General features: G+C 38.4%; 2 protein-coding genes and 1 long non-coding RNA gene across 16 annotated transcripts in view; all 3 read left to right on the top strand.

Annotated features, from left to right (window-relative positions):
* Positions 1-7,275, top strand: part of dlg5a (discs, large homolog 5a) — an 87,947-nt gene extending 80,672 nt beyond the window's left edge. For 3 of the 6 annotated variants that reach the window (XR_013818430.1, XR_013818431.1, XR_013818432.1), the window contains exons 31-32: positions 2,608-2,717; positions 5,593-7,273. Coding sequence is in view for 3 of the 6 variants with exons in the window: in XM_079842695.1 (XP_079698821.1) it covers positions 49-158; positions 2,608-2,717; positions 5,593-5,696 (324 nt within the window). In the remaining 3 variants the exon portion in view is untranslated. Of the gene's footprint in view, positions 1-48; positions 159-2,607; positions 2,718-5,592 lie in introns of all 6 variants that reach the window. The other 3 variants (XM_079842695.1, XM_079842694.1, XM_079842696.1) reach the window with 2 other exon arrangements.
* The window catches only part of LOC307142142, a 576,947-nt gene that overhangs the window by 304,380 nt on the left and 249,269 nt on the right, over positions 1-23,298 (top strand). The window lies entirely within an intron of this gene.
* The window catches only part of kcnma1a (potassium large conductance calcium-activated channel, subfamily M, alpha member 1a), a gene marked incomplete at its 3' end in the record, with an annotated part of 226,952 nt that continues 221,146 nt past the window's right edge, over positions 17,493-23,298 (top strand). For all 9 annotated transcript variants that reach the window (XM_079842703.1, XM_079842701.1, XM_079842702.1 and 6 more), the window contains exon 1: positions 17,493-18,413. In XM_079842703.1, coding sequence (XP_079698829.1) covers positions 18,126-18,413 — 288 coding nt within the window. In that variant the 5' untranslated portion in view covers positions 17,493-18,125. The remainder of the gene's footprint in view (positions 18,414-23,298) is intronic.

Below are 23,298 nucleotides of genomic sequence, written 5' to 3'. Positions count from 1 at the left end.
TGTAACATGACTCAGACCTGTTCTGTGCTGTGTCGTTCTCTCTCGTAGGACTGTCACTGTTTGCTTGACATTGCACCTCACGCTATCGAACGGCTTCACAGCGTTCACATTTACCCAATCGTCATTTTCATTCGCTACAAAAATGCAAAGCAGATAAAGTAAGTGTCCACATTCCTCTTCACACGTACTTCTCGAAATAAATACAAAGTTACGAGTTAAAGAGCCAGCTAAGCTCTTGGGTGTCCTTGCAGACCCTTCCAAAAACACACACACACTCTCTGCTGAAGGCCCTCCTGGCACATTTTTACGCCAAGAAGTTCCTTTGCGCTCCCTCAGGGCCCCGGAGACATTTGGGAAATGGAAAGCAGTTTTATTGTGTAGGCTGCATTTGACTTGGAAGAACTGCTGTTAAATGGATGAATATCTTGGCTCGCTTTTGCCATAACCCTACACAGCTATAGGATAAGATATATGACAGCGTAGGCAGCTGCTTCACTCTTTCTGTCTGTGTCTCTCTCCCTCGCTTATGCTCAAGGTTGTCCGCTGAAGGCCGCTTTGTGAGATCCCCGGCCCGGGTAAAATTAAAGCCAAGTCTTAATATGCATATCACGGGTTCGCAGCATACTGTACTGATAGCTCTCTAGGGGTGTGAGACTTAAAAGAACAATAAATCCCGGCTCTATTCTCCTGATAGTGCTGCATAACTGTGCCTTTAGGTCTTTTCAGCGCTTCCGTGCCGAGTTGTCAGAGCGCTAATGGTGCAAAGTCGTCCCAACTGAGGTCTTTAAATGGGTGATTTCCCAGAAGGATTAGAAAAGCAAGCCTGCACTCGAACACTATGGGGATTAATGCAGGTCGTCTTTGACCTGCCGACTAGCACCTACTTAATATAAAGGCAACCCGAGTTAATCATTCCTGCACTTATTAACACTCAGGATCATGACATCACGTCATGCACAATGACTTGCTAGTTTCTTGCGTTTCTTGAAACTCAGAGGCTTTCTATGAGAACTCACACCAAGGCTGGGTGGTATATTAAATATTCAGGATATGTTTACCATGATTCTGTGCCAGTATGAAAGGAAAAATTAATTATTAATGTGTTTTTAATAATTTTTTTGAAGTCTAAAGTTTATATATATATATATATATATATATATATATATATATAAAACACACCCCGTTGAAACTTTTCAAATCAATGTTCAATTTTCAAATGTTCTTTCAAATTTTCAAAATCACTCAAATTCAAAATTCTCTAAATTTTATATATAATTAAAGACTTTGTAAGCTTATTGCGTAGTTGTGCTTGGAGTCAATTGTTTTATTTTTGATAACACAATGAAACATGCCAAATTGCGCAGACATATTTTTTGGCCAGGCTGTCATACAAAGAAATTGTGAACGTTTAAAAAAAAAAAGAGAGAACCAGCTAATTATGTTGTGTTCTATGCTCTTCCATGTGAGATTTTTGTTTTTATATTAATTTTTCTGCATAGTAAAATAACAAATTTAGCTGTAGTTTGCTTTTTTAGGCCAAATAATTTTGTCAGATAAATACTTTTACCAATTTTAGTGTTTTGTTCTTCCCTCATATTTAAAGTAGGGCTGTCAAAAGATTAATCGCGATTAATCACATCCAAAATAAAAGTTTGTGTTTACATAATATATGTGTGTGTACTCTGTTAATTATTATTTATATATAAATACACACACATTCATGTATATATTTAAGAAATATTTGCATGTATATACTGTATATACATTTATATAATCTATAATATATATAAATATAAATGTTTTATATATAAAAAATAATATTTTTTTCTTAAATATATACATGCTTGTGTGTGTTTTTATATATAAATAATAATTAACAGAGTACACACACATATATTATGTAAACACAAACTTTTATTTTGGATGCGATTAATCGCGATTAATCTTTTGACAGCCCTAATTTAAAGTATAAAAAAAATAAAAGAAAATATATTCCTCTTATGTTAAAGGTTTAACTTGTAGGGTTATTCTTTATTCTTTATTTTAAAAGGGACAATGCACATTAATTAACATGAGCACTTAAGTCTACCTAATTTTCTCATTTTCATCCGTATCAAATTTCCCCTCCGGGCATCACTTTTGGCCACAACTGTATATATACATGCATATATTATATTAATGTATACATATTGTCATTTTTACTAGATAACTATTTTATTTATTTATTTTTAGCTAACACACTCTCACAGACTCACACATGTCACATACATAGTCTTTTTTTAACTAGATGTTTTGTTTTACCATCCCTAACACACACTCGCACAGACGACACCTGTCACAGCAGTGTGTGTACATAGATGTTTGGTGTTTAGTTGTTTTACCCTGCAGGAATCTGCTTCTCAAGGGAGCTGCACACTTTTGCTGAGTTTTAGTGTAAAAAAACAGATGTCTTCATTTTACACGTTTTATTATTATGTACAATCACCCGTCCAAAATGTTGCTGCTTAAACCACGTTTGTCTCAAAAGAACAATGTAATTGTGGCAGTTTAATCTTGTAATGTCATTATGTGTGAAGTGTGAATGACTGTTTCTGTTTCCCTCTGTAGAGAGCAGAAAGATCCGGTTTATCTGCGGGATAAAGTCTCTCAAAAACATTCCAAGGAGCAGTTTGAGATTGCACAGAAGATAGAGCAGGAATATAGCAAATTTTTCACAGGTTTGTGTGTTTAAAAAAAAAAAAAAACATTACATTATATTAGTAATATTATCACATTTGGTAATTTTATATAATGAACATAATTAATTCTACTATTTTAATGTGTCATATTGCAAGTATTTTATTCACCATTATGGTTGTTTTTTTTTTTTATTGGAAGAAAGGAAAAAAAATCTGCATATACACACTAGTGGTTCAAAAGTTTGGGTCAGTAAGATTTTCTCTGAAAAGTTTACATTTCATTTAGCAAAAATGCATTCAATTGATCAAAAAGGACAAAGAAATTTACATTTGTTTAAAAAAAAATCTATTTCAAATAAATTCTGTTCTTTTGAACGTTCTATTCATCAAAGTCCAAAAAAGGAGTCAGTTTCCACAAAAATATTAAGCAGCACAAGAGAGCTTTCTGACCCTCCATAGACAGCTATTTAATTAACACTTTCAAGGTCCAGAAAGATAGTAAAGACATTGTTAAAGGGGCACTTCAGCGCTGGGAAGATGAATGTGTATTTAAACTGTCATTTGTGTAGTAGAAATGTGAAATTATTTTTGAATTTGGTGCCTTCTAGACCGAGAAAATACGGAAAATGTATTTTTGTCTCATGTGGATGAAAGACAACAACTCCCAGAATGCACTTGCTTCGCTGCCCTACACCGTTGTTTTGATCTTCATAATAATACAATAATTTAGTTCAGTTAGAGAATAAACACTACAATTAAAAACTGAACGTGTCTTTTCAATAAAGTGTGAGTGAGCCGAACGAAAGTCACAGGACAAACACAGCAGGAGCACGAGAGGGAAGTAAGAGCTGAGCAGAGCTGAGGTAACGTTCTCGCTGCTGTCATTCTCAGCGCGTGTCCAGTCTGGCGCGTTTTCTGATCGCATATGGAAGCTAAACTTTCATAGGAATTCATTGAAAAGTTGAAACACTCACTTTGCTCCGCACCGCCCCGTTATGAATACCTGTGGCCGAGCCGAGCGCATTTACATTCTGTGCGTGAGATCTCTCCCCTGTGAGAGAGAATTCAGGTTGAAAACATGCGCAACAGCACCTTCTACTGGCTGTAGTCTCTATCCTCTGGCCAAAAAATCCTCCAATGACGCAAAATGACGATATTTGCGTCATCGGAGGATTTTTTTCCAGAAATAAAATGCATAATTCTCTCGTCTCAGGGGAATATGAGGGGGAAAAGTACCATAATTCAAATATACTACGGGGTTTATACTGATACAAAGCTTAATGGTAAATCACTGAAGTTACCCTTTAAAATCGTCCATGTGACTCCAGTGGTTTAACCTTAATTTTATGAAGTGACGAGAATTCTTTTTGTGCGCCAAAAAAAACAAAAAAAAAACGACTTTATTCAACAATTTCATCCTAGCCTGTGTCAGACTCTTAAGCTGTTGATGTAGTAAATACAGTACAGCGCTTCCAGAACACGGCTTACCATTGGCCGACGCTGTTCACGTGAGCACCATGACGCATGCGCACAAGTCGTTCTGCCGTAGAACTGTTTACGCTACGTCAACATCGTAAGAGTCTGACACAGGCTAGAAGAAATTGTTGAATAAAGTCGTTGGTTTTTTTTGTTTTTTTTGCGCACATAAAGTATTCCCGTCACTTCGTAAAATTAAGGTTGAACCACTGGAGTCACATGGACGATTTTAACGTCTTTTCATTTTAGTTTTAATGTCTTTACTACCTTTTTGGGCCTTGAAAGGGTTAATTAAATGGCTGTCTATGGAGGGGTCAGAAAGCTCTCGGTTTTCATCAAAAATATCTTCATTTGTGTTCCGAAGATGAACGAAGGTCTTACGGGTTTGGAACGACATGAGGGGGAGGAATTAATGACAGAATTTTCTTTTTTTGGGAGAACTAACCCTTTAACCCATGTTAGTTACCTTATTACCCAGTACTTTCTTAGGTAAGTTCACGTACTTTTCTTTTTTCTTTTTTTCTCAAAAAAACTACAACTTACCAACTCCAAACTTTTGAATGGCAGTGTAGTTTTGTGAAAATTTGTATTGTTATTCTCAGTTGTGCTCTGAACTTAATATGCTTAAAGGGATAGTTCACCCAAAAACGAAAATGTTATGTTTTTCTGCTTACCCCCAAGGCATCCAAGATGTAGGTGTCTTTGTTTCTTCCGTAGAACACAAATTAAGATTTTTAACTCCAACCGTTGCCGTCTGTCAGTCGTATAATGCATGTGAATGGCGTCCAATTCTATTAGAGTAAAAGAAAACATGTACAGACAACTTCAAATTAAACCCTGCGGCTCGTGGCGACACATTGATGTCTTAAGATACGAAACGATCGGTTTCTGCGTATTTATGCTATTATTTCACCTCATATCAGACGAATGTCATCGGCTCTCCAGACCTCCATAACTTCCTGCGAATAAGGTCAAAATACCGGTGCGGTTATAGATATATACATAGATGCCTCATTAGTGCCTGCGCGGATCGGTCGAATGAGGAATCTACGTATATATTTCTATGATCGCGCCAGTATTTTGACCTTATTCTGGGGGTAAGCAGAAAAACATCAAATTTTCGTTTTTGGGTGAACTATCCCTTTAAGTATAAGGACAATACAAAGGCCAGTTTGTTAATTGCAGAAACATGTCGTCTTTAAAATATGAATCAGTATTTTTCTCACAAGCATAAAATGGGTTTTACTTCACCTTTTTATTTTAGCGATGGGGTCTCATACATTCAGTTTAGTTTTTTTTATATATAGTTTTGATTACTTGTCTATTATTCTAAAATGTGGGGAACATTAATAATCGCTAATGATGAGGCATGTCCAAATATTTGACTAGAAGTGTAAAAAAAAACAACGAATCACTGTTTTTGTATGTTTCCTGACAGGTATCGTTCAAGGAGGCACCTTCCCTTACATTTGCACTCAGATTGTGACTATTGTGGATCAGGAACAGAGCAAAGTTCTGTGGACGCCGCTGGGCTCTCCGTAGGGCTCTGACACTTACAAACACTAGACTTTATACACAACACACTCAAAGGTACACTAACGTTACGAGCGACATGTTAAAATAGTGATTATTTTTTTGTCAATATTATTATGTTATTAATTGTAACTCTTATTTGTATATGTGTGTCTGTATGTATGTATGTATGTATGTGTGTGTGTGCGTGTGCAGAAGCAGGATGATAGCACTGAAGTATTTGTTCATTTCCTTTGGTCTTCCTGACGGACATGTAAAGTTTTAGCAATGCTGCATTTTAAGACACTCGTTTACAGAGCAATCAGTCGGTGAACTGTCCAGGGCCGCCCGTACGCAGCCCTGTACCAAAACGTATGCGTGACACCCTCCCACGTCCCACATATCAGCTCAAGGACTGAATCCTCGTCTTGTGCTTTAAGAGTCATTTGTGGCCAAGTTTGTTGTGTAGATGTCAGTGAGCGTTGCTTTGAAATTGTACTGCTTATCTATCAAGCGGAGACTGACAGCAGCTAAGCGGTTTCTACGGGCCAAATGGAAGTGCCTTCGGAGATCTACTGAGCGTATGACAATGGCATGAGGTGAAAGCCTGGTATTTAAACAGTAAAACTTCTCAGATTGCACTCCAGGGCTAGACAGACCACTGTGTACTATGAGATCTCGGAGCATTCTCATAGCAGAGCTTATATTTAAAGAGAATATCCCACGTAACACTTGTACACGTATGCGTATGTATGCAATTTCATGGAAATATATATAGAAATATATTTACTGTATTTTTACTAGGCTATAGGCCTAGGGGAGTGTGACGGAGCGGTCACGTCTTAGCAAATATTAGCATGTTCGAGCGCGTGTGTGAGAGCGAATGCACATGTTTCTGTTTGCCTATGTTTGTCGGTCACTTTTATATGTACTACACACACACAAAAAAAGCGTGACAGAAAGAAAAGTTGCAGGGTAAACCTGAAATGGTTTTCTTAAATCTGTTTAAATGTTAGTGGCTTTTCGTTGCTATTTAATTATTTTTATTTTTTACTCGAGAGGCATGTTATGTCTCATGCAGACCAGTAGCCCCATTAATGTTGTGCCAAAAACATGTAATTTTCTTTCGTTTTTCTGTTTTGCACTTCCAATGTTCTGAACCCTAAACAAATGACTGTTCGTAGGTTTCCAGTAGAATGGAAATAGGTACTATAATTTTTACTGTAAAATAATATTCACGTGTATCACTCCTGTTCCATACATTTCATGAACTGCCTTTTTTTTTCAAAGAAAAAGAGAAACACTACATAAAAAGGGATTTCTTATTGCACATTTGTTTTCACACCGCGAGATATCAGACCATTGGGTTGAACTTAGGCATTTTGTCAAAGTGAATCTAACGTCTAACTATTTTTCTGAATAGCTAGCGTACGGTTTTACGCGAGGGATTCATCACCACAGAGTATTTCCATCGATTAGAACACAGGTACTGTTTCCATTGGGATTTCTTTTATTCTAAAAGAATGTGATTTGTATGAAAACGTCATTCATGCGAGAATAAAAGTTGTTTTCTGTACCACACAATGTCATTAAATGAATCAAGATGGTGTGTGTTTGATTGATGGGCGTGTTCATCTGGCCGCGGGCTGAGATCTCCATCATATTAAGGGTGTTATTCGGCTGCTTCTACGGCAGATTGACGTGTGCTGTAATCGAGTGTGGAGCTGTCTTATTTGTTGCTCCTCGTTGAAGCTGATGCGCCGCGTCTAACCATGGGGAAGATGTGGTGTTAATTACTGGAACTAAGGTGAGCTCTCAAACAATACCTGCGTCTGTACGGCTGTCAGCTGCTGTTTGGGGTGGAAGAGTTGCTGCACTGGGCTGTTAAACCTGACTCTGTACGGCGTGATGTGACAGCGAGATTTTCTCTCTTTTTTTGCCAAAAAATCTTGTCAAAGAGGTTTAGAGTCCTGAATAAAGTTGACAATTTGCCCAGTCAGACCATGAGCTGACTGAGGAGAACACTAAGGCACTGATATTTGAACTGGCCAAAGGTTCTGTAGTTTGAAATGCTTGTCTTTCTGAAGTTTTCTTTATGAGACCGACAGATGCCGGTATAGGGATCTAGATAAAGATAGACAGTTGTAGATAAACATATAGATAATAGACAGATGGTTTTCTATTTTAATATACTTTAGAATATTGTTTATTTCTTTTATTAATAATTTATACTAATTAATCATTCAGCGAGGATGTTAAATTGATTAAAAAAAAGTGATTTATATATAGAAAAGTTTTCTATTTTGAATAAATGCTGTTCTTTTCAACTTTTTATTCATCTAGGAGTCCTGAAAAAAGTATCATATGTTCCAAAATACACAACTTTTTCCAACATTGATAATAAATCAGCATATTAGAATGAAATTAGGATGAAAATGTAGCTTTGCATCACATAAATAAATTATTTTAAAGTAAATTGAAATGGACAACATTTATTTTAAATTGTAAAAATATTTGACAATATTACTGTTTTTCTGTATTTTTGATCAAATAAATGCAGCCTTGGTGAGCAGAAGAGACTTCTTTCAAAAACATTAAAACTTTTGACCTGGATGGATGGATGGATCAATAGATAGATGGATAAATGGATGATAGACAGATAAATAGATGGAAAATCGATGATGGATGGATGGATGGATGGATAGATGGATGGATGGATGGATAGATAGATAGATAGATAGATAGATATAGAGATAGATAGATGATAGATATTGATAGATGGATAGAAAAATGAATGGATGGATGATAGATGGATAGAAAGATGAATGATGGATAAATAGATGATAGATAGGAAAAAAGATAGATAGATGGGAAAGGGATGGATGGATATGATAGATGGATGATAGATGGATAGATAGATAGATAGATAGATAGATAGATAGATAGATAGATAGATAGATAGATAGATAGATAGATGGGACAATGGATGATAGATAGATGGGTGAAGGAGCTAACATGAAATAATTTAATTTCTATGTACACTGAACAAAATATAAAGGCAACACTTTTGTTTTTACCTCCATTTTTCATGAGCTGAACTCAAACATCTACGACTTCTATGTACACAAAAGGCCTATTTCGCTTAAATATTGTTCACCAATCTGTCTAAATCTGTGTTAGTGAGCACTTCTCCTTTGCCGAGATAATCTATCCACCTCACGGGTGTGGCATATCTAGATGCTGATTAGACAGCATGATTATTACACAGGTGTGCCTTAGGCTGGCCACAATAAAAGACCACTCTAAAATGTGCAGTTTTATCACACAGCACAATGCCACAGATGTGCAATTGGCACGCTGACTGCAGGAATGTCCACCAGAGCTGTTTCCCGTGAATTGAATGTTCATTTCTCTACCGTAAGCTGTCTCCAAAGGCGTTTCAGAGAATTTGGCAGTACATCACAACCAGGGAAGTCTCAGGGAAGCTCATCTGCATGCTCGTTGTCCTCATCGTGGTCTCGACCTTGCCGTCGTAACCGACTTGAGTGGGCAAATGCTCACATTCGATGGTGTCTGGCACTTTGGAAAGGTGTTCTCTCCACGGATGAATCCCGGTTTTCACTGTACAGGGCAGATGCCAGACAGCGTGTATGGCGTCGTATGGGTGGGCGGTTTGCTGATGTCCACGTTGTGGATGGAGTGGCCCATGGTGGCAGTGGGGTCATGGAATGGGCAGGCGTATATTATGGACAACAAACACAGGTGCATTTTATTGATGGCATTTTGAGATACCGTGACGAGATCCTGAGGCCAATTGTTGTGCCATTCATCCACGACCATCACCTCAAGTTGCAGCATGATAATGCACGGCCCCATGTTGCAAGGATCTGTACACAATTCCTGGAAGCTGAAAACATCCCAGTTCTTGCATGGCCGGCATACTCACCGGACATGTCACTCATTGAGAATTGTTTGGGATGCTCTGGATCGGTGTATACAACAGCGTGTTCCAGTTCCTGCCAATATCCAGCAACTTCGCACAGCCATTGAAGAGGAATGGACCAACATTCCACAGGCCACAATCACCAACCTGATCAACTCTATGTGAAGGAAATGTGTTGCACTGTGTGAGGCAAATGGTGGTCACACCAGATACTGACTGGTTTTTGGACCCCCCAAAGCAGTAAAACTGCACATTTTAGGCCACATCCACACGAAGCCAGAGCTTTCCCTATCCAATCTTTTTTTCCCCATCGTTTCAAGAAATATCTGCATACACACAACCATTGAAACCGACCCAAAACGATGTAGTATACATGCTGGATCAGTATGTGGCGCTGTAATTCTGCCACAGAAATACACTAAAAATGGAGAAGAAGAGTTGTGGCTAGAAGGGGTACAGCAACAGTCGGAAGTGAGGCAAAATCTCACGATCAAATAATAAATAGATTTGCTACCCACCAGATTGTGTTTTCTTAAAAGGGTTAGTTCACCCAAAAATGAAAATTCTGTCATTAATTACTCACACTCATGTCGTTGGACACCCGTAAGACCTCCGTTCATATTCGGAACACAAATGAAGATATTTTAGTTGAAAGCTGATGGCTGAGAAAGGCTTCAGACAGGCCTCCATTGGCATTCAGTACATTGACACTTCCAAGATCCATGAAAGGCACTTAAAACGTTGTTACAAAGTCTATCTCACCACAGTGGCTCTACAATAATTTTACGATGCGACGACAATAGTTTATGTGCGCAAAAAAAAAATCAAAATAACACCTTTAACCAACTTGTTCTCGACTTCCGTGTGTGCCTCCACGACGCATGCGCGAGAATATGACGCAGATCCGGCGTGCGGACACATGACCCAGAAGCGATTTGTTTACGAGCAGAGGAAGACGCGCGTGTCTAAGCTGTTGGATTCTACATTGATCGTGATTTAGGTCTCGGCGTAGTTCTCAAAATGGGGCTAAAGTGTGTATTTCATGGATTCCCGAACGCCGGCGCTACGTCATATTCTCGCGCATGCGTCGTGGAGGCACAAACGGAAGTCGAGAACAAGTTGGTTAAAGGTGTTATTTAGATTTTTTTTTGCGCACAAAAACTATTGTCGTCGCATCGTAAACTTATTGTAGAGCCACTGTGGTGAGAGACTTTGTAACAACGTTTTAAGTGCCTTTCATGGATCTTGGAAGTGTCAATGTACTGAATGCCAATGGAGGCCTGTCTGAAGCCTTTCTCAGCCATCAGCTTTCAACTAAAATATCTTCATTTGTGTTCCGAATATGAACGGAGGTCTTACGGGTGTCCAACGACATGAGGGTGAGTAATTAATGACAGAATTTTCATTTTTGGGTGAACTAACCCTTTAACGCATACACCTACCCCAACCCTAAACTTACCCATACAATAATGCAAATACAGTAATTAAATGACGCAATATTGATGTGCGCATGCCCAGTGCCCGTAGCTGTATCCCTTCTAGTCTTTACTGTGCGGGACGTGGTGTGATGACATCACGTTTCACAAAATATATGGATCGGCTGTACACACGAAAATGCAAAGGTGTCGGTTTCAGATTTATCCACTCTGGGACCCGGTTTCAAAAAATATCAGTTTCAGGCTCCCAAAATGCCGGATCCGTGTGGACGGTAGGCTGATGGGATACGTTTTTTTTTACATATACAGCTAAACGCTTCTCTGTGTGGACGGGGCCTTAGAGTGGCCTTTTATTGTGGCCAGCTGTCTAATCAGCATTTTGATATGCCACACCTGGGAGGTGGATGGAGTATCGGCAAAGGAGAAGTGCTCACTAACACAGATTTAGACAGATTGGTGAACAATATTAGAGAGAAATAGGCCTTTTGTGTACATATGAAAGTCTTAGATCTTTGAGTTCAGCTCATGAAAAATGGGAGCAAAAACAAAAGTGTTGCATTTATAATTTTGTTCAGTGTACATACATTTTTAACATTTCAGGCAAGTTAATGTATAATAAAGGTGTGTTTATGAAATTAACATTACGTTATATTCATAGACTCTGTAAATAAAACATTAATATTGCCAGTCTGTACCTTTTTTTGTGAACTATTTAAATCATTTGGTCTTAACTTTCCGTTAGGATCCAATATTGCAAAACTTCACATCTAAAGTGCACAATATAATGAAGCATATGCATTGCATTAATTCACATATTTACATATTTGCAGAAAAGGCTGCCACTTGCACATTAATCATTTGTGAAACAAGCTTGAAAAACAACTGTAGCCAAAGACTTAATTATCATAAAAAGCTGCTTTAAAGAGGCATTGAATAATAGTGAGCTTCTAGACACACATTCCTTCTTGTTTTCTGCTGCCGTTCAAACAAGAAGGAAGAGTCATCAGCTGAGCCCTAGCAAACATTCTCCTGACAGAGAGGTCACTGGCTGTACGGCAGCACATTTCCTTAGTAAGGGGTTCGTGTGGTCGTGGTGTGTAGCTCTGAAGAAGCCCTCGGCCATGCCAGCGCTGATTACCGCAGTTCAGTCATGAGTTCACAAAGCTCCTCCCCCGAGCGTGCGTCCTCATTTGGCTCATGCTGACTATGTCCTGAGCTCCCTCTCGAAAGCACTCTCGGCCACGGGAAGCCCTAAGAATGCCTTTGCGGCGTCACCCCAAATGCTACTCGTCCTTCAAGTCCCCTTCCTCTTCTTTTAGAAAGGGTCGAGTCTCCTGCTGGGGTATCTGTTTCAAGACAGCTGCTGACAGCTCTTCTGAACTTGAGTGCTAGTACTGATCAATGTGGTCAACCACGCATTTCTGAAAGTGTATTCTCTTCCACCATCTAAGTAATATTCCTGCGCAACTAAGCATTTGCATCTGTCAGCTATGCCGTTCTTTGACGCGGCTCTTAGCCCTCTAAGCTGACAGCTGGGCACGTTTTCCAGGAAGATGACCAGTCGTGGATCCTATTGCCCTCCATAAATAACCACTGAAGCCAGGTCTGGAAGATCCAGTCTCTACCAACTGGTGGCCTACCAGGACAGAGGGCTATGAGATGGAAAACCACTAAAAAGACGCCATTACACTCAGTGCTGGCCCGTGGGGTTGTGGGGCCCTAGGCGAGATCATGAAAATAGGCCCCACTAGAGTAAAAACAATCATAACAATTTTTACGAGTGAAGAGAAAGCACATAAAATGACAATTTCAATATTTAAGTGTATAAATGTGTATTAAGGGTAATATATTCAACATACATATGAAAGAAAAGTGCAAGTGTGCTTGAAAAATGAAACTAAATACATATACATGAAACAAATAAAAAAAATATAAATAGCCTAAAGCTACAGATCAGTCAATATATAAATGTGTATTAAAGGGTTAGTTCACCCAAAAATGAAAATTCTGTCAATAATTACTTACCCTCATGTCGTTCGACACCCGTCAGACCTCCGTTCATCTACGGAACAGAAATGAAGATATTTTAGTTGAAATCTGATGGCTCTGAAAGGCCTCCATTGGCACAATGCACGGTTCACTCTCAAGACCCTTAAAAGGTACTAAAGACGTCGTTACAAAGTCCACCTCACTACAGTGGTTCTAAAATAACTTTATGAATCGGCGATAATAGTTTTTGTGCGCAAAAAAACCCTAAATAACGACTTACATAGTGATGACCATTTCAAAACACGGCATCATGAAGCGTTATGAATCAGTGAGTCGATTCAGCGGTTTGAATCGCCAAATTTCAGCAGTTTGGCGGTTTGACACACGATCCGAATCATGAATCGGCTCGCTGATTCATAATGCTTCGAAGCTTCATGATGCCTTGTTTTGAAATCGTCATCACTATATAAGTCGTTATTTAGGGTTTTTTTGCGCACAAAAACTATTATCGCCGATTCATAAAGTTATTTTAGAACCACTGTAGTGAGATGGACTTTGTAACAACGTCTTTAGTACCTTTTAAGGGTCTTGAGAGTGTAAAGTGCCATTGAGCCAATGGAGGCCTTTCAGAGCCATCAGATTTCAACTAAAATATCTTCATTTCTGTTCCGAAGATGAACGGAGGTCTTACGGGTGTCGAACGACATGAGGGTAAGTAATTAATGACAGAATTTTCATTTTTGGGTGAACTAACCCTTTAAGTGTAACATTCAACATGCATATGTAAAAAATATTTAAACATATAGGAGTGCAAGTATGTAATCGATCCTACTCGACCCGCTCCGAGTGAGATTCAAACCGGCGTCTCTGCGGAATTGTGTGTTCTTTGCAAACCTACACTTCACCTAAAAGTGAACAGAAGATCATTCTTTAACTTAGCGCACGCTGAATGTGGTCCAATGTTTCCCTCATATGTGTCACAAGCAATAAATAATGTGCTATTTATAGCAGTCAAAAGAGCAAACCTTTACTTTGAGCTTGTCTTTCTTCCTGTGCTCTTCTCTTTTTCTTTTTTTCAGCTCTGGAAAAATAACGTTTGGATGGCATTTCTACCACAACTTCACTTGATCTATTCTTCTTTTCATTTGAATGGACTAAAAATAGCACCGTGTATGACGAGAGGTCATGACGTAATGAGAGATTATTCCGATAGGCTTGGTCCAAATCAGTGAAGTCGATATTAGGCTACTATTAGAATATTTGGAATTTTGATTTTTGACAGCACATTTTCTGTCATACAAAGCATTAATAAAGAATATGTGCACCAGTGTAAAAAACAACATTTTTGATGACCGCACTGGAGAGAAGTGTGTTGAAATGTGTGTGTATATGAATACTGTGACGACACGAGTTCTCCCACTATATCACAAGCGGTATTAGGCAAATCATTCGTGTGAAGTGCTACTGTGTATGTTCTTGGGATTTGATTTATTCTGTTGTTTCACATATGTTTTCATATTTATTGAAAATAAATGCCTTTCCAATCTTATATGCGATGAAAAAAGCGAGAAGAACGAGTTCGGCAAAAGGTGGATTCGAACTATTGTATCAAAAGTACCAGCTACTGTGTGTGTTTTACTCCCTACACCACCAATACTGACAAGCTACGGTTTTTATACTTTTGTCTGTCCCAACCAGACATTGCATATGCCAACAAGGTGGGCTATTTGCACTTAGTGTAGCTAAATAGACACTCCGATTATTCGAATAGTTTCATGGCGTGGTGGGCCCCCCATATATGGCGGGGCCCCAGGTGACCGCCTGTACCGCCCGTTGGATGGGCCGGACACAAGACAGCTCTGAACAGAAGGATGAAATATACAGTTATATACAGTTAAATATACAATATATATGTTATAACAAACATAAATGATTCAATAGTATAATGTAGTATTATTTATAGTATTATTTTCTGTCATGTCACCCAGGGGTAGGGGGGGTTGTCTATTGGGTAACACTCAGGGTTGGTGTTCTTGGCAACGTTCTTGATGTTATGAGGTAACCCTGGAACTGAAGCTATTGGGAAACCATTTCCTTGTTTCTCCAGGTACACATGTTGTCAAATCACCAAGCTGTTTTTACACTAAACTTGCACTTTCACTGTTGTCCAGTAGGAGGAGAAGTAACAGACACTGTTGACACACTCACATTATCCACAAACACATCATGTCTCGTTAAAAACAAACATGTCTCAATATTTGTTGGAAAGCCTGTCATTATACATCTGGGCCGATACTCACTAGGGTAAAGTCATGGTATTTAACATACAATTCTGAAAAGGATGGAAAATTAAAACAACAAAAGCACCAAAAGAGGAAATTGAACCTAAAACTTATCGATTTAAAATGTTTTGAATATTTTGTAAAAGTGATATATTACTATATACCAGCATACAGTGACAACTATTTACAAAGATTATGTTTCAGCTGCTATTTTGGTGAAGTAATATCATCTCTCAGACAGTAAATCTCAAACATAAAAATCATAGGTGGCAGTAAATCTCCTTTACACCTCATTCCGGTTTATCTTTGTTTATATTTTGAAAAGGACTTGTTTTAGTGTCTCATTTCATAGCCTGTGAAGTACAGGCAAGTCTAGCATCTGTCTTATAATAATAATAACAAAGCCCAACATTTATTTGAATTTATACCTTGAAACTAGGCAAGCTATTTTACCAGGTTCCCAATATAATGTAGCTTATCTCTTATCCTTGACCTTTGGGGAAACCGCTTAGACCTCAACGATGAGACCACTACCACATTACTGAGACAATCACAAGGATAATCAGGCTGATGTGTAATGAAGCATCACATGACATCTGAACGCACAGGACACACTGCTGTTGACCTTATGGGATTTAGGCCTAAATGCTAAATGTCAATGTAGCATATGCTCAAATAAAGCAGGATTTTTCATTTAAAGATCTACCCCACAAATATTTTGCTCTCAGATGCTTTAAAACTAAAACATTTGTGTTTTATTAAATTCTTGAAAAATTGCATATATTTTTTTCTGACAAAACAAATGAATTATAACAATGACTGTTAAATATATAGCGTATTATTGTAAATATGCCAAGAAACATTAATATTAAACAGTATAATTTTGATTGCTAGGTCAAAGCTACGTTGGCCCTCTGGCGGTTGAAACACAAAACCGATATTTTTCTTTATTTACAAACGTAAAATATGGAAGCTTGTTTCCACCACTGAATAAAAAATTCATAATTAGTATGCTAATTATGCCAACCCCCCCCCCCACCCCCCCCCCCCCCCACACACACACACAATTGCACGTTTATATCTTACAATTTTTCTTGCAGTTGCGATTTTATATCTCACAATTTGGACTTTATAACTCGCAATAACGAGTTTATCTAACGATTTTGAAAAAAAAAAAATCTGAATTGCGTAATATAGACTGTGAGATAAAAAGTCAACTTTTTAATTGTGAGTTTATATTCTTTCCTATTATTTGCATATCCTATTAAAACTTATATTTTTATCTTACTTAAATTCCAAGTTTATATCTCACAATTCTGAGAAAAAAATCTGAATTTTGTATTATTAATAAATGAGCGACGCACAAACGTGCATGAGGAATGACGGGAAGTAGACTAAGCAATTTCCCGGGAAATCCGCCCCGGCAGCTCTAAAATATCAATCCTTATCATTGAACCATAATAAATCAGATCGCAAATGTAAGAGGAATTTTATGTTTATGGAAAGTCAAAGCGTCCGTGTATGTAGTCGCTCCAAAAGTATGTTTGCGTAGTTGGTTTTCCTCACTAAACCCGCAATGGATCAAAGGGAAGTGATTACAATGTTTTGAGCGAGGAGGGGAATCTCTCGATCCGCTCCACTCATGTGGGATTCCAGACCGGTTTGCAGTCGGCGCGTTGGAACTTTTTACAATCTATGGTTGAAACACGCACAGCTTGCTGCGAAGAAAAATAGGCAAATTAATGGGCCGTTTTATCTGAAGGTACATTACATTATATGTTTTAAATGTTTATAGAATTTTTATATAGTAAAGTGATTTCATGTGAAACAGCCCTGTTGATATTACAACAGCATGTTTGCAAGTGTGATAATAATATCCATCTTATTAGGCTTTTTGTAAGCACTTCTCTTTAATACAGCCTTTTAAACAAATCAAGAATGGGTGTAGTAGCCTATGCCTAGTGTAAAATATTATGTGTTTTGTAAATATTATTAATCTGTGTTGTATCTATTTTTCCCTAATTCTTATAATCATGAAGATGCTTGCTAATGTTGCCTGTTATTGTGTTTCGTTTAATAAACAATATTATTAAAGGTTTTTTATTTATTATTATAACGGTTTGGCTCCGCCCTCCTACCTGTAAATCTCCCCAACAATCTGTGGAGCAGATCTGACGGACTGCCTGGATCAGCTGAGGAAAGTGAATGGGGACAGCGACATGTCATTGAGAGCGGAACAGTCGCCGAAACGCCGATATTTGAACGGGTTCTGCCACCGAGCCTCGCAAGACTACAAAGAGCAGCTTGACTCCCAGCTGAATAGCTTTGGAGACATTGATTAAGTTGGCGTTTATGAGAGAAATATCGATTAGACACGACTGAGGCGACCCTGTCACTGGATGGACGACAGAGAGCTTGGACGTACACAAGCCGCCTGAAGAGACAGCCGTTTGTCCGCTTTTCTCTCACGAATCCTCCGCGTTCTCGCTGATAATAACAGAGACTACACGAATATTGGGGTTAGACTCCATTTTATTTAGAAGATATGGAAAAAGACGAGGAAAACCCTCCAAAATGAAAATATGAAGTCGTCATTAATGCGGATTTAAATGTCTCGCGCTGAGGGGAACGGACGCGCGATTTCTCCTCACGCTCTACAAGCTGCTGTATTTCTCACACAAAAATATTATTTACTCTGAGCAGACGTGGATAGAAAGACGTAGAGAAGAAAGGAGAGGGATATTTGAAGCAATATGGCTGATGGCTGGGGTCGGGGGCGCTGGCAGGAGCTGTCCAAAGCTTCTTCTCAATGCTAGCTGTGGCAGATGGCAACGGATCCTATGGCAGCAGCTGCTCTAGAATGAGTAATAATATCAATTTTAATAAAAATCCGGACTCTTCTGTCTCTATATCGAAGATGGACGTGATCATTCCATTCTCACCAGACGTACCCTGTGACAACAATGGTCAGCGCATGTGGTGGGCTTTCCTCGCCTCATCCATGGTGACGTTCTTCGGGGGTCTCTTCATCATCCTCCTGTGGAGGACCCTCAAGTACCTGTGGACGGTCTGCTGCCATTGCAACATCAAAAGCAAGGTAATGCATCTCAGGTCCCTTTCCCTCCCCATGAAAAGCCACCATTAGCTGGAATTAAATGATCATGTTCTCTGCGTATCTTAATAACTAGCCTAAAAGACATTTAGATGGCAGTGGATTGGCATTGCCAGTCAAGTGATTCATTGTTGGGAATACACTGGATCTGCATGACAATATTGCAGCAAGGAGCAGTCAATCTGAATCAACTACTCAGAATGATGCACAATGCCCAAATCATGTCAGAAGCCCATTTGTTGAATAAAATGTAATTTTGTCAACAAATGATAGCCTTTCATACAGGCCTCATATTTGCCTTCACGAAGATGTATCAGCTTTCTGTGGAAATGGTTTTGTTTTGAATGATTTAGTTTTATACTTTTGCTTCATGTCAGTGGTTTGTTGATGGATAAAAATGATGACAATTCCGAGCATAAACACGTCTTGTTGTGAATCAAGAATTAGGGATTTATGCAGGCGTGTACGCAATCAGTAACTCGGTAATCCATTTAAACTCTTACCAGATTCACTCTGTAAACAAGACGCTGAGACACAAGATGAAGGCGAAATGAAGTTAATATTAGATAGATCGTGTCCATACACTGCCTGAAAGTCATATATGAACGTGTAAAACTGGGTATTTGTAAGTATTACAAGCTTTTAAAAATATGCAATTCGATAATAATATTAAAAGCAAGCCATCACATTTATAATAGCACACGGTCATGTAGGGACATCATGTTTAACTAAACAGCCATCCTCAAATACACACACATTTTAGTGTTTGGTTTTCATAGGAAAACAATCCAGACCTGTTGCTTGCAATTGTGCAGTGAGAAATATAGTTTTCTTCACATCCATTCAATTTGGTAGTAAGGCGATGGCTTCCATTAGGAACTCAAAATGGACTCTGTGAGGCACAGCGTGTGATCGCAACAAAAGTGTGGCTTATCTTCTGCGTGTCCATCTTTGACGGATTGGCTTCAGTCCAATGTAAATGGAAAAGTGTTATTCACTTCTCTGGAGACTCAATGCAGACATAAAAAGGGCCGGTTACCCAAAGCTTCATTTTGGCTGCTTTAAGTGGGATTTGAGGAGACAATATCCAGTGAGTTATAATTAACCACATGAGGTCTGCATGGATTCAAGCAGCCAATACGGTTTAATCCCTATTAGTATCTACTGACTAAGATATCTGTCTGGGAATGACTTAAAAGACAGATTAGATGGTTAGTGTGTCAACACTTGGCTGTGTTTTTTGTTGTTGTTGTGTGTGTTGTTTAAATGGTTGATATGAATGACTGATGTGTTCCTTCTCGTTCGGATGAGACCGTGTTGAACGTTTAATTTATTTAAATGTAAAGGGTTAATGGCGTCTGTGAAGTCCAGTCTTCATTATCATTTAATGACCTACATGTACAAGCGTTCCAGCAAAGCGGAGTCTATCTGAAACTAACACCGTAGCTCAGCCTCTTCGGATGGAAGTTGTTAAAACATAGTCAGGCCTGTGTTTATATCACTAGCTTTGATTAAGCCTTGTTGTCTTCTCTGGGTTATGATGTAAACCGGTTATTTCGCAGCGTCAGTGTTTCCTCATCAGTTCAGTGGTTGATGACAACCCGTTATGTGCCATTGGGAATGAGTATGTTGTGCCAAGTGATATCTCGCCTCGCCGTATCCCATTTCCAAAAAGAAATGAAAATGGCTCTGGGGATAGTTGTGTGCACTTGGTGTGTTTCCTGCTAGAAGGAGAGTCTGGAGGGTGACTTTGTGGACGGGTATTGACACTCTGTTGCAAGGGGAACATGCTTATTAGTAGCATTAAGAGGCTGAAACGTTATCCCTGTGCAGCTGACTGTGGACGGCAGGTCTTCCAGGCATGGTGTCAGTAATGGGATGCGCAGTAGAGGCCGGCCATGTTGAGCAAGCGGGTTAGACTGAAAGCATGCCATAATAGACTGTAGACCATACAGGTGTAATGCACCTGGAAAAAAGACATGCATAATCTAATACATACATGCATAACATACATAAGCACGTAATCTCAGAGTTGTTCATCTGCACTACCTGGTTTTGTATCAGACTTGACGGTTTGGTTATTTGATGAGTCTTTCCATTGTTCACTAGGTGATAACTGCCCCTAAGGTGCTGTTGCCATAAGGAAGGAATGGTGACTTGATGTGATCTCTCGCTCTCTCGCTCGCTCTCTCTCTCTCTCTCTCTCTCTCTCTCTCTCTCTCTCTCTCTCTCTCTCTCTCTCTCTCTCTCTCTGCTCTCTCTCTCTCTCTCTCTCTCTCTCTCTCTCTCTCTCTCTCTCTCTCCTCTCTCTCTCTCTCTCTCTCTCTCTCTCTCTCTCTCTCTCTCTCTCTCTCTCTCTCTCTCTCTCTCTTTCTGTCCTCTGTGGCACCTTGCCTGAGGCTCCAGTTAAAATGCATGTGCTTTAAAGTACAACACCTATTGAGTCTTTAAGAGAACAAATTGTGTCCTTATTAAGGGGGAAATTGGAATAAAGATTCTGACTTTTAGAGTTTGTGGGTATTCTATTTCTAGCACTGGTGGCAGTAGCAACACCACTGACTGTAAGAAACACAATTGCCATCTTTTTATTTAAGCCAAGGTGCGTTGAAGTCACTTTGGAAATGGTCGTTATTCACAAGTGCATACTATGAATGCCTCGTTCAAGTTTGTCAAGTGAAATTGAAGGAAGCAAGATGAAAACATTAATGTATGCAATCTTGCATTGACAAATAGGAATAGGTTGAATAGCCTTGTTAATATGGCAGGAAAAGTTATAGGAGTAAGTCAATTCAGTTTTAAGAAATTTAGATCACCCATTATATAACGAATTCCAATTGTTGCCTTTTGGAGTGCCAGGTGGAAGAACTAAACGATTTAAGGTCTTATTTTGTTTTGGTGGCTGTTGGTTTAATGAACTCTTCATAGATTACTTTGATATGAACTATGATTTGTGTGATGTGGGAGGGGTTTGTTAGGATTGGACAATATTTGTCCGAGATACAACTATTTGAAAATCTGGAGTCTGAGGGTGCAAAAAAATCTAAATATTGAGAAAATCGCTTTTAAATTTGTCCAAATGAAGTCCTAAGCAATGCATATTACTACTACTACTACTATTTTTTTGTTGTTGATATTTATCAAATATCAATCATTTTGACCCATACAATGTATTGTTGGCTATTGCCAAATATACCCGTGCGACTTTTGACTGGTTTTGTGGTCCAGGGTCACATATATTGTTGTGTATTATGTATTGTCTGCATTATATTAGTGTAGTGTGTTACCTCTGTGATGTAGTGTTAATTTTGTCACCCATTTTTAATTTAGTCTTAGTCTTAGTCTTGTGCCAAATCTCCTTGTTAGTTTTAGTCATATTTAGTCATTCACATATCTTTTTTTGTTAGTCAAGTTTTAGTCGACTAAAAGTCTCGTCATTTTAGTCTAGTTTTAGTCAAACGACAACTCAAGGTATCTTAGTCAAGTTTTAGTCGACCAAAAGTCTCGTCATTTTAGTCTAGCTTTAGTCAAAGGAAAACTCAATATATTTTGTGGCAAAATAAGTTACATAAAGTACATATAACCTGCATAATGTGCAACAACACCATAGCTAACTGGTTGATTTACAGCTGCCATAGATGCCTAAAATCAGCATTAGCTTATGAGACGATGGGCACAAATATTGATTTCGATCTTGATTCAGTATGAATTCATATGTATATTGCCTACTGTACATATAAGGAAAAATAAGTTTTTTACACTTTTTTGGGGTTATATTATATTTGCTTGCATTCTTTACTATTCGCTATTATTAACATTTCAAAATTTCCCAAATAAGTAAGCAGTTATGATCAGTTATGATCTTTTGAGCAACTAGACTTCATGTATATTTATTAAAGAGCCATATGGGCACCAGTGGGGAATGGCATTACAAGTGAATTTTTTTTATTTTTCCAGCCACAAAATGGCTCTAATTTGCCTCTTTGCAGTGGAATTCTCTATTTTAACCTTAATTAATACACTAATTGTAATATAAATAATACAAATATTAGAAGAAAAATATTTTAAGTGGTCATTAATGGACCATAAGCATTGCACAAATAGTATTTAGTACCAAAAGATCTCCTCAAAATATTCAATAAATATTATTGAATTAAAATATAGGCTATTTATTTTTAAAATAGTTAAGGTGTATGATCACATTTGACCATCAATGAGTACAAGTGTGACTTAATTAGTAAGGAATACCTGAGGGCTAAATACAAGAAAAACATTAATATTAATGTTAACAATTTTGTATCTCTACCACTCCATAATAAAATGATACTGTAAATGTGGCTGACGCACACTATGCTGTACGGTTTACCAAAAATTGCTGCAAACACCTGTAAAGTGAAGCTGTTGTGTAACTTACGCGGCTTAAGCCATTCAAATATACGGACACAGCGCTAGAGGTATTGAGCGCTCCGGGAACCACGTGACCACACGCGCGCGGCCGCGAGATGACAGGCGGAGTCTGAGAGAGACCTGTACTCCAGCAACAGTGGGAACTCTTTCGGAATATTTTGAACAGCTGAATATTCATCTCATAATGAAAAAGTAGACACGATTGTAGACGAAAATGAAGAGAGATTTTATCTTAGTTTTTATTTTATGCAAAACATTTTAGTCTCGTCCTTTTTCGTCAACAATAATGCATGTTAATTTAGTCTTAGTCAGTGTTTTTGGACATTGGTGCAGTCTCGTCATCGTCTCGTCTTCGTCACGGAAAAAAAGGTCGTTAACGAACATATTTAGTCTCGTCTCGTCTGACGAAATTAACACTACTGTGATGTTTTGTATTTGTGTGACATACAGTAGACACAGTATATTA

Source organism: Gobio gobio (genome assembly GCF_949357685.1).
Source record: "Gobio gobio genome assembly, chromosome: 18".
Classification (NCBI taxonomy): domain Eukaryota; kingdom Metazoa; phylum Chordata; class Actinopteri; order Cypriniformes; family Gobionidae; genus Gobio; species Gobio gobio.
This window is presented reverse-complemented; position numbering and strand designations above follow the sequence as displayed.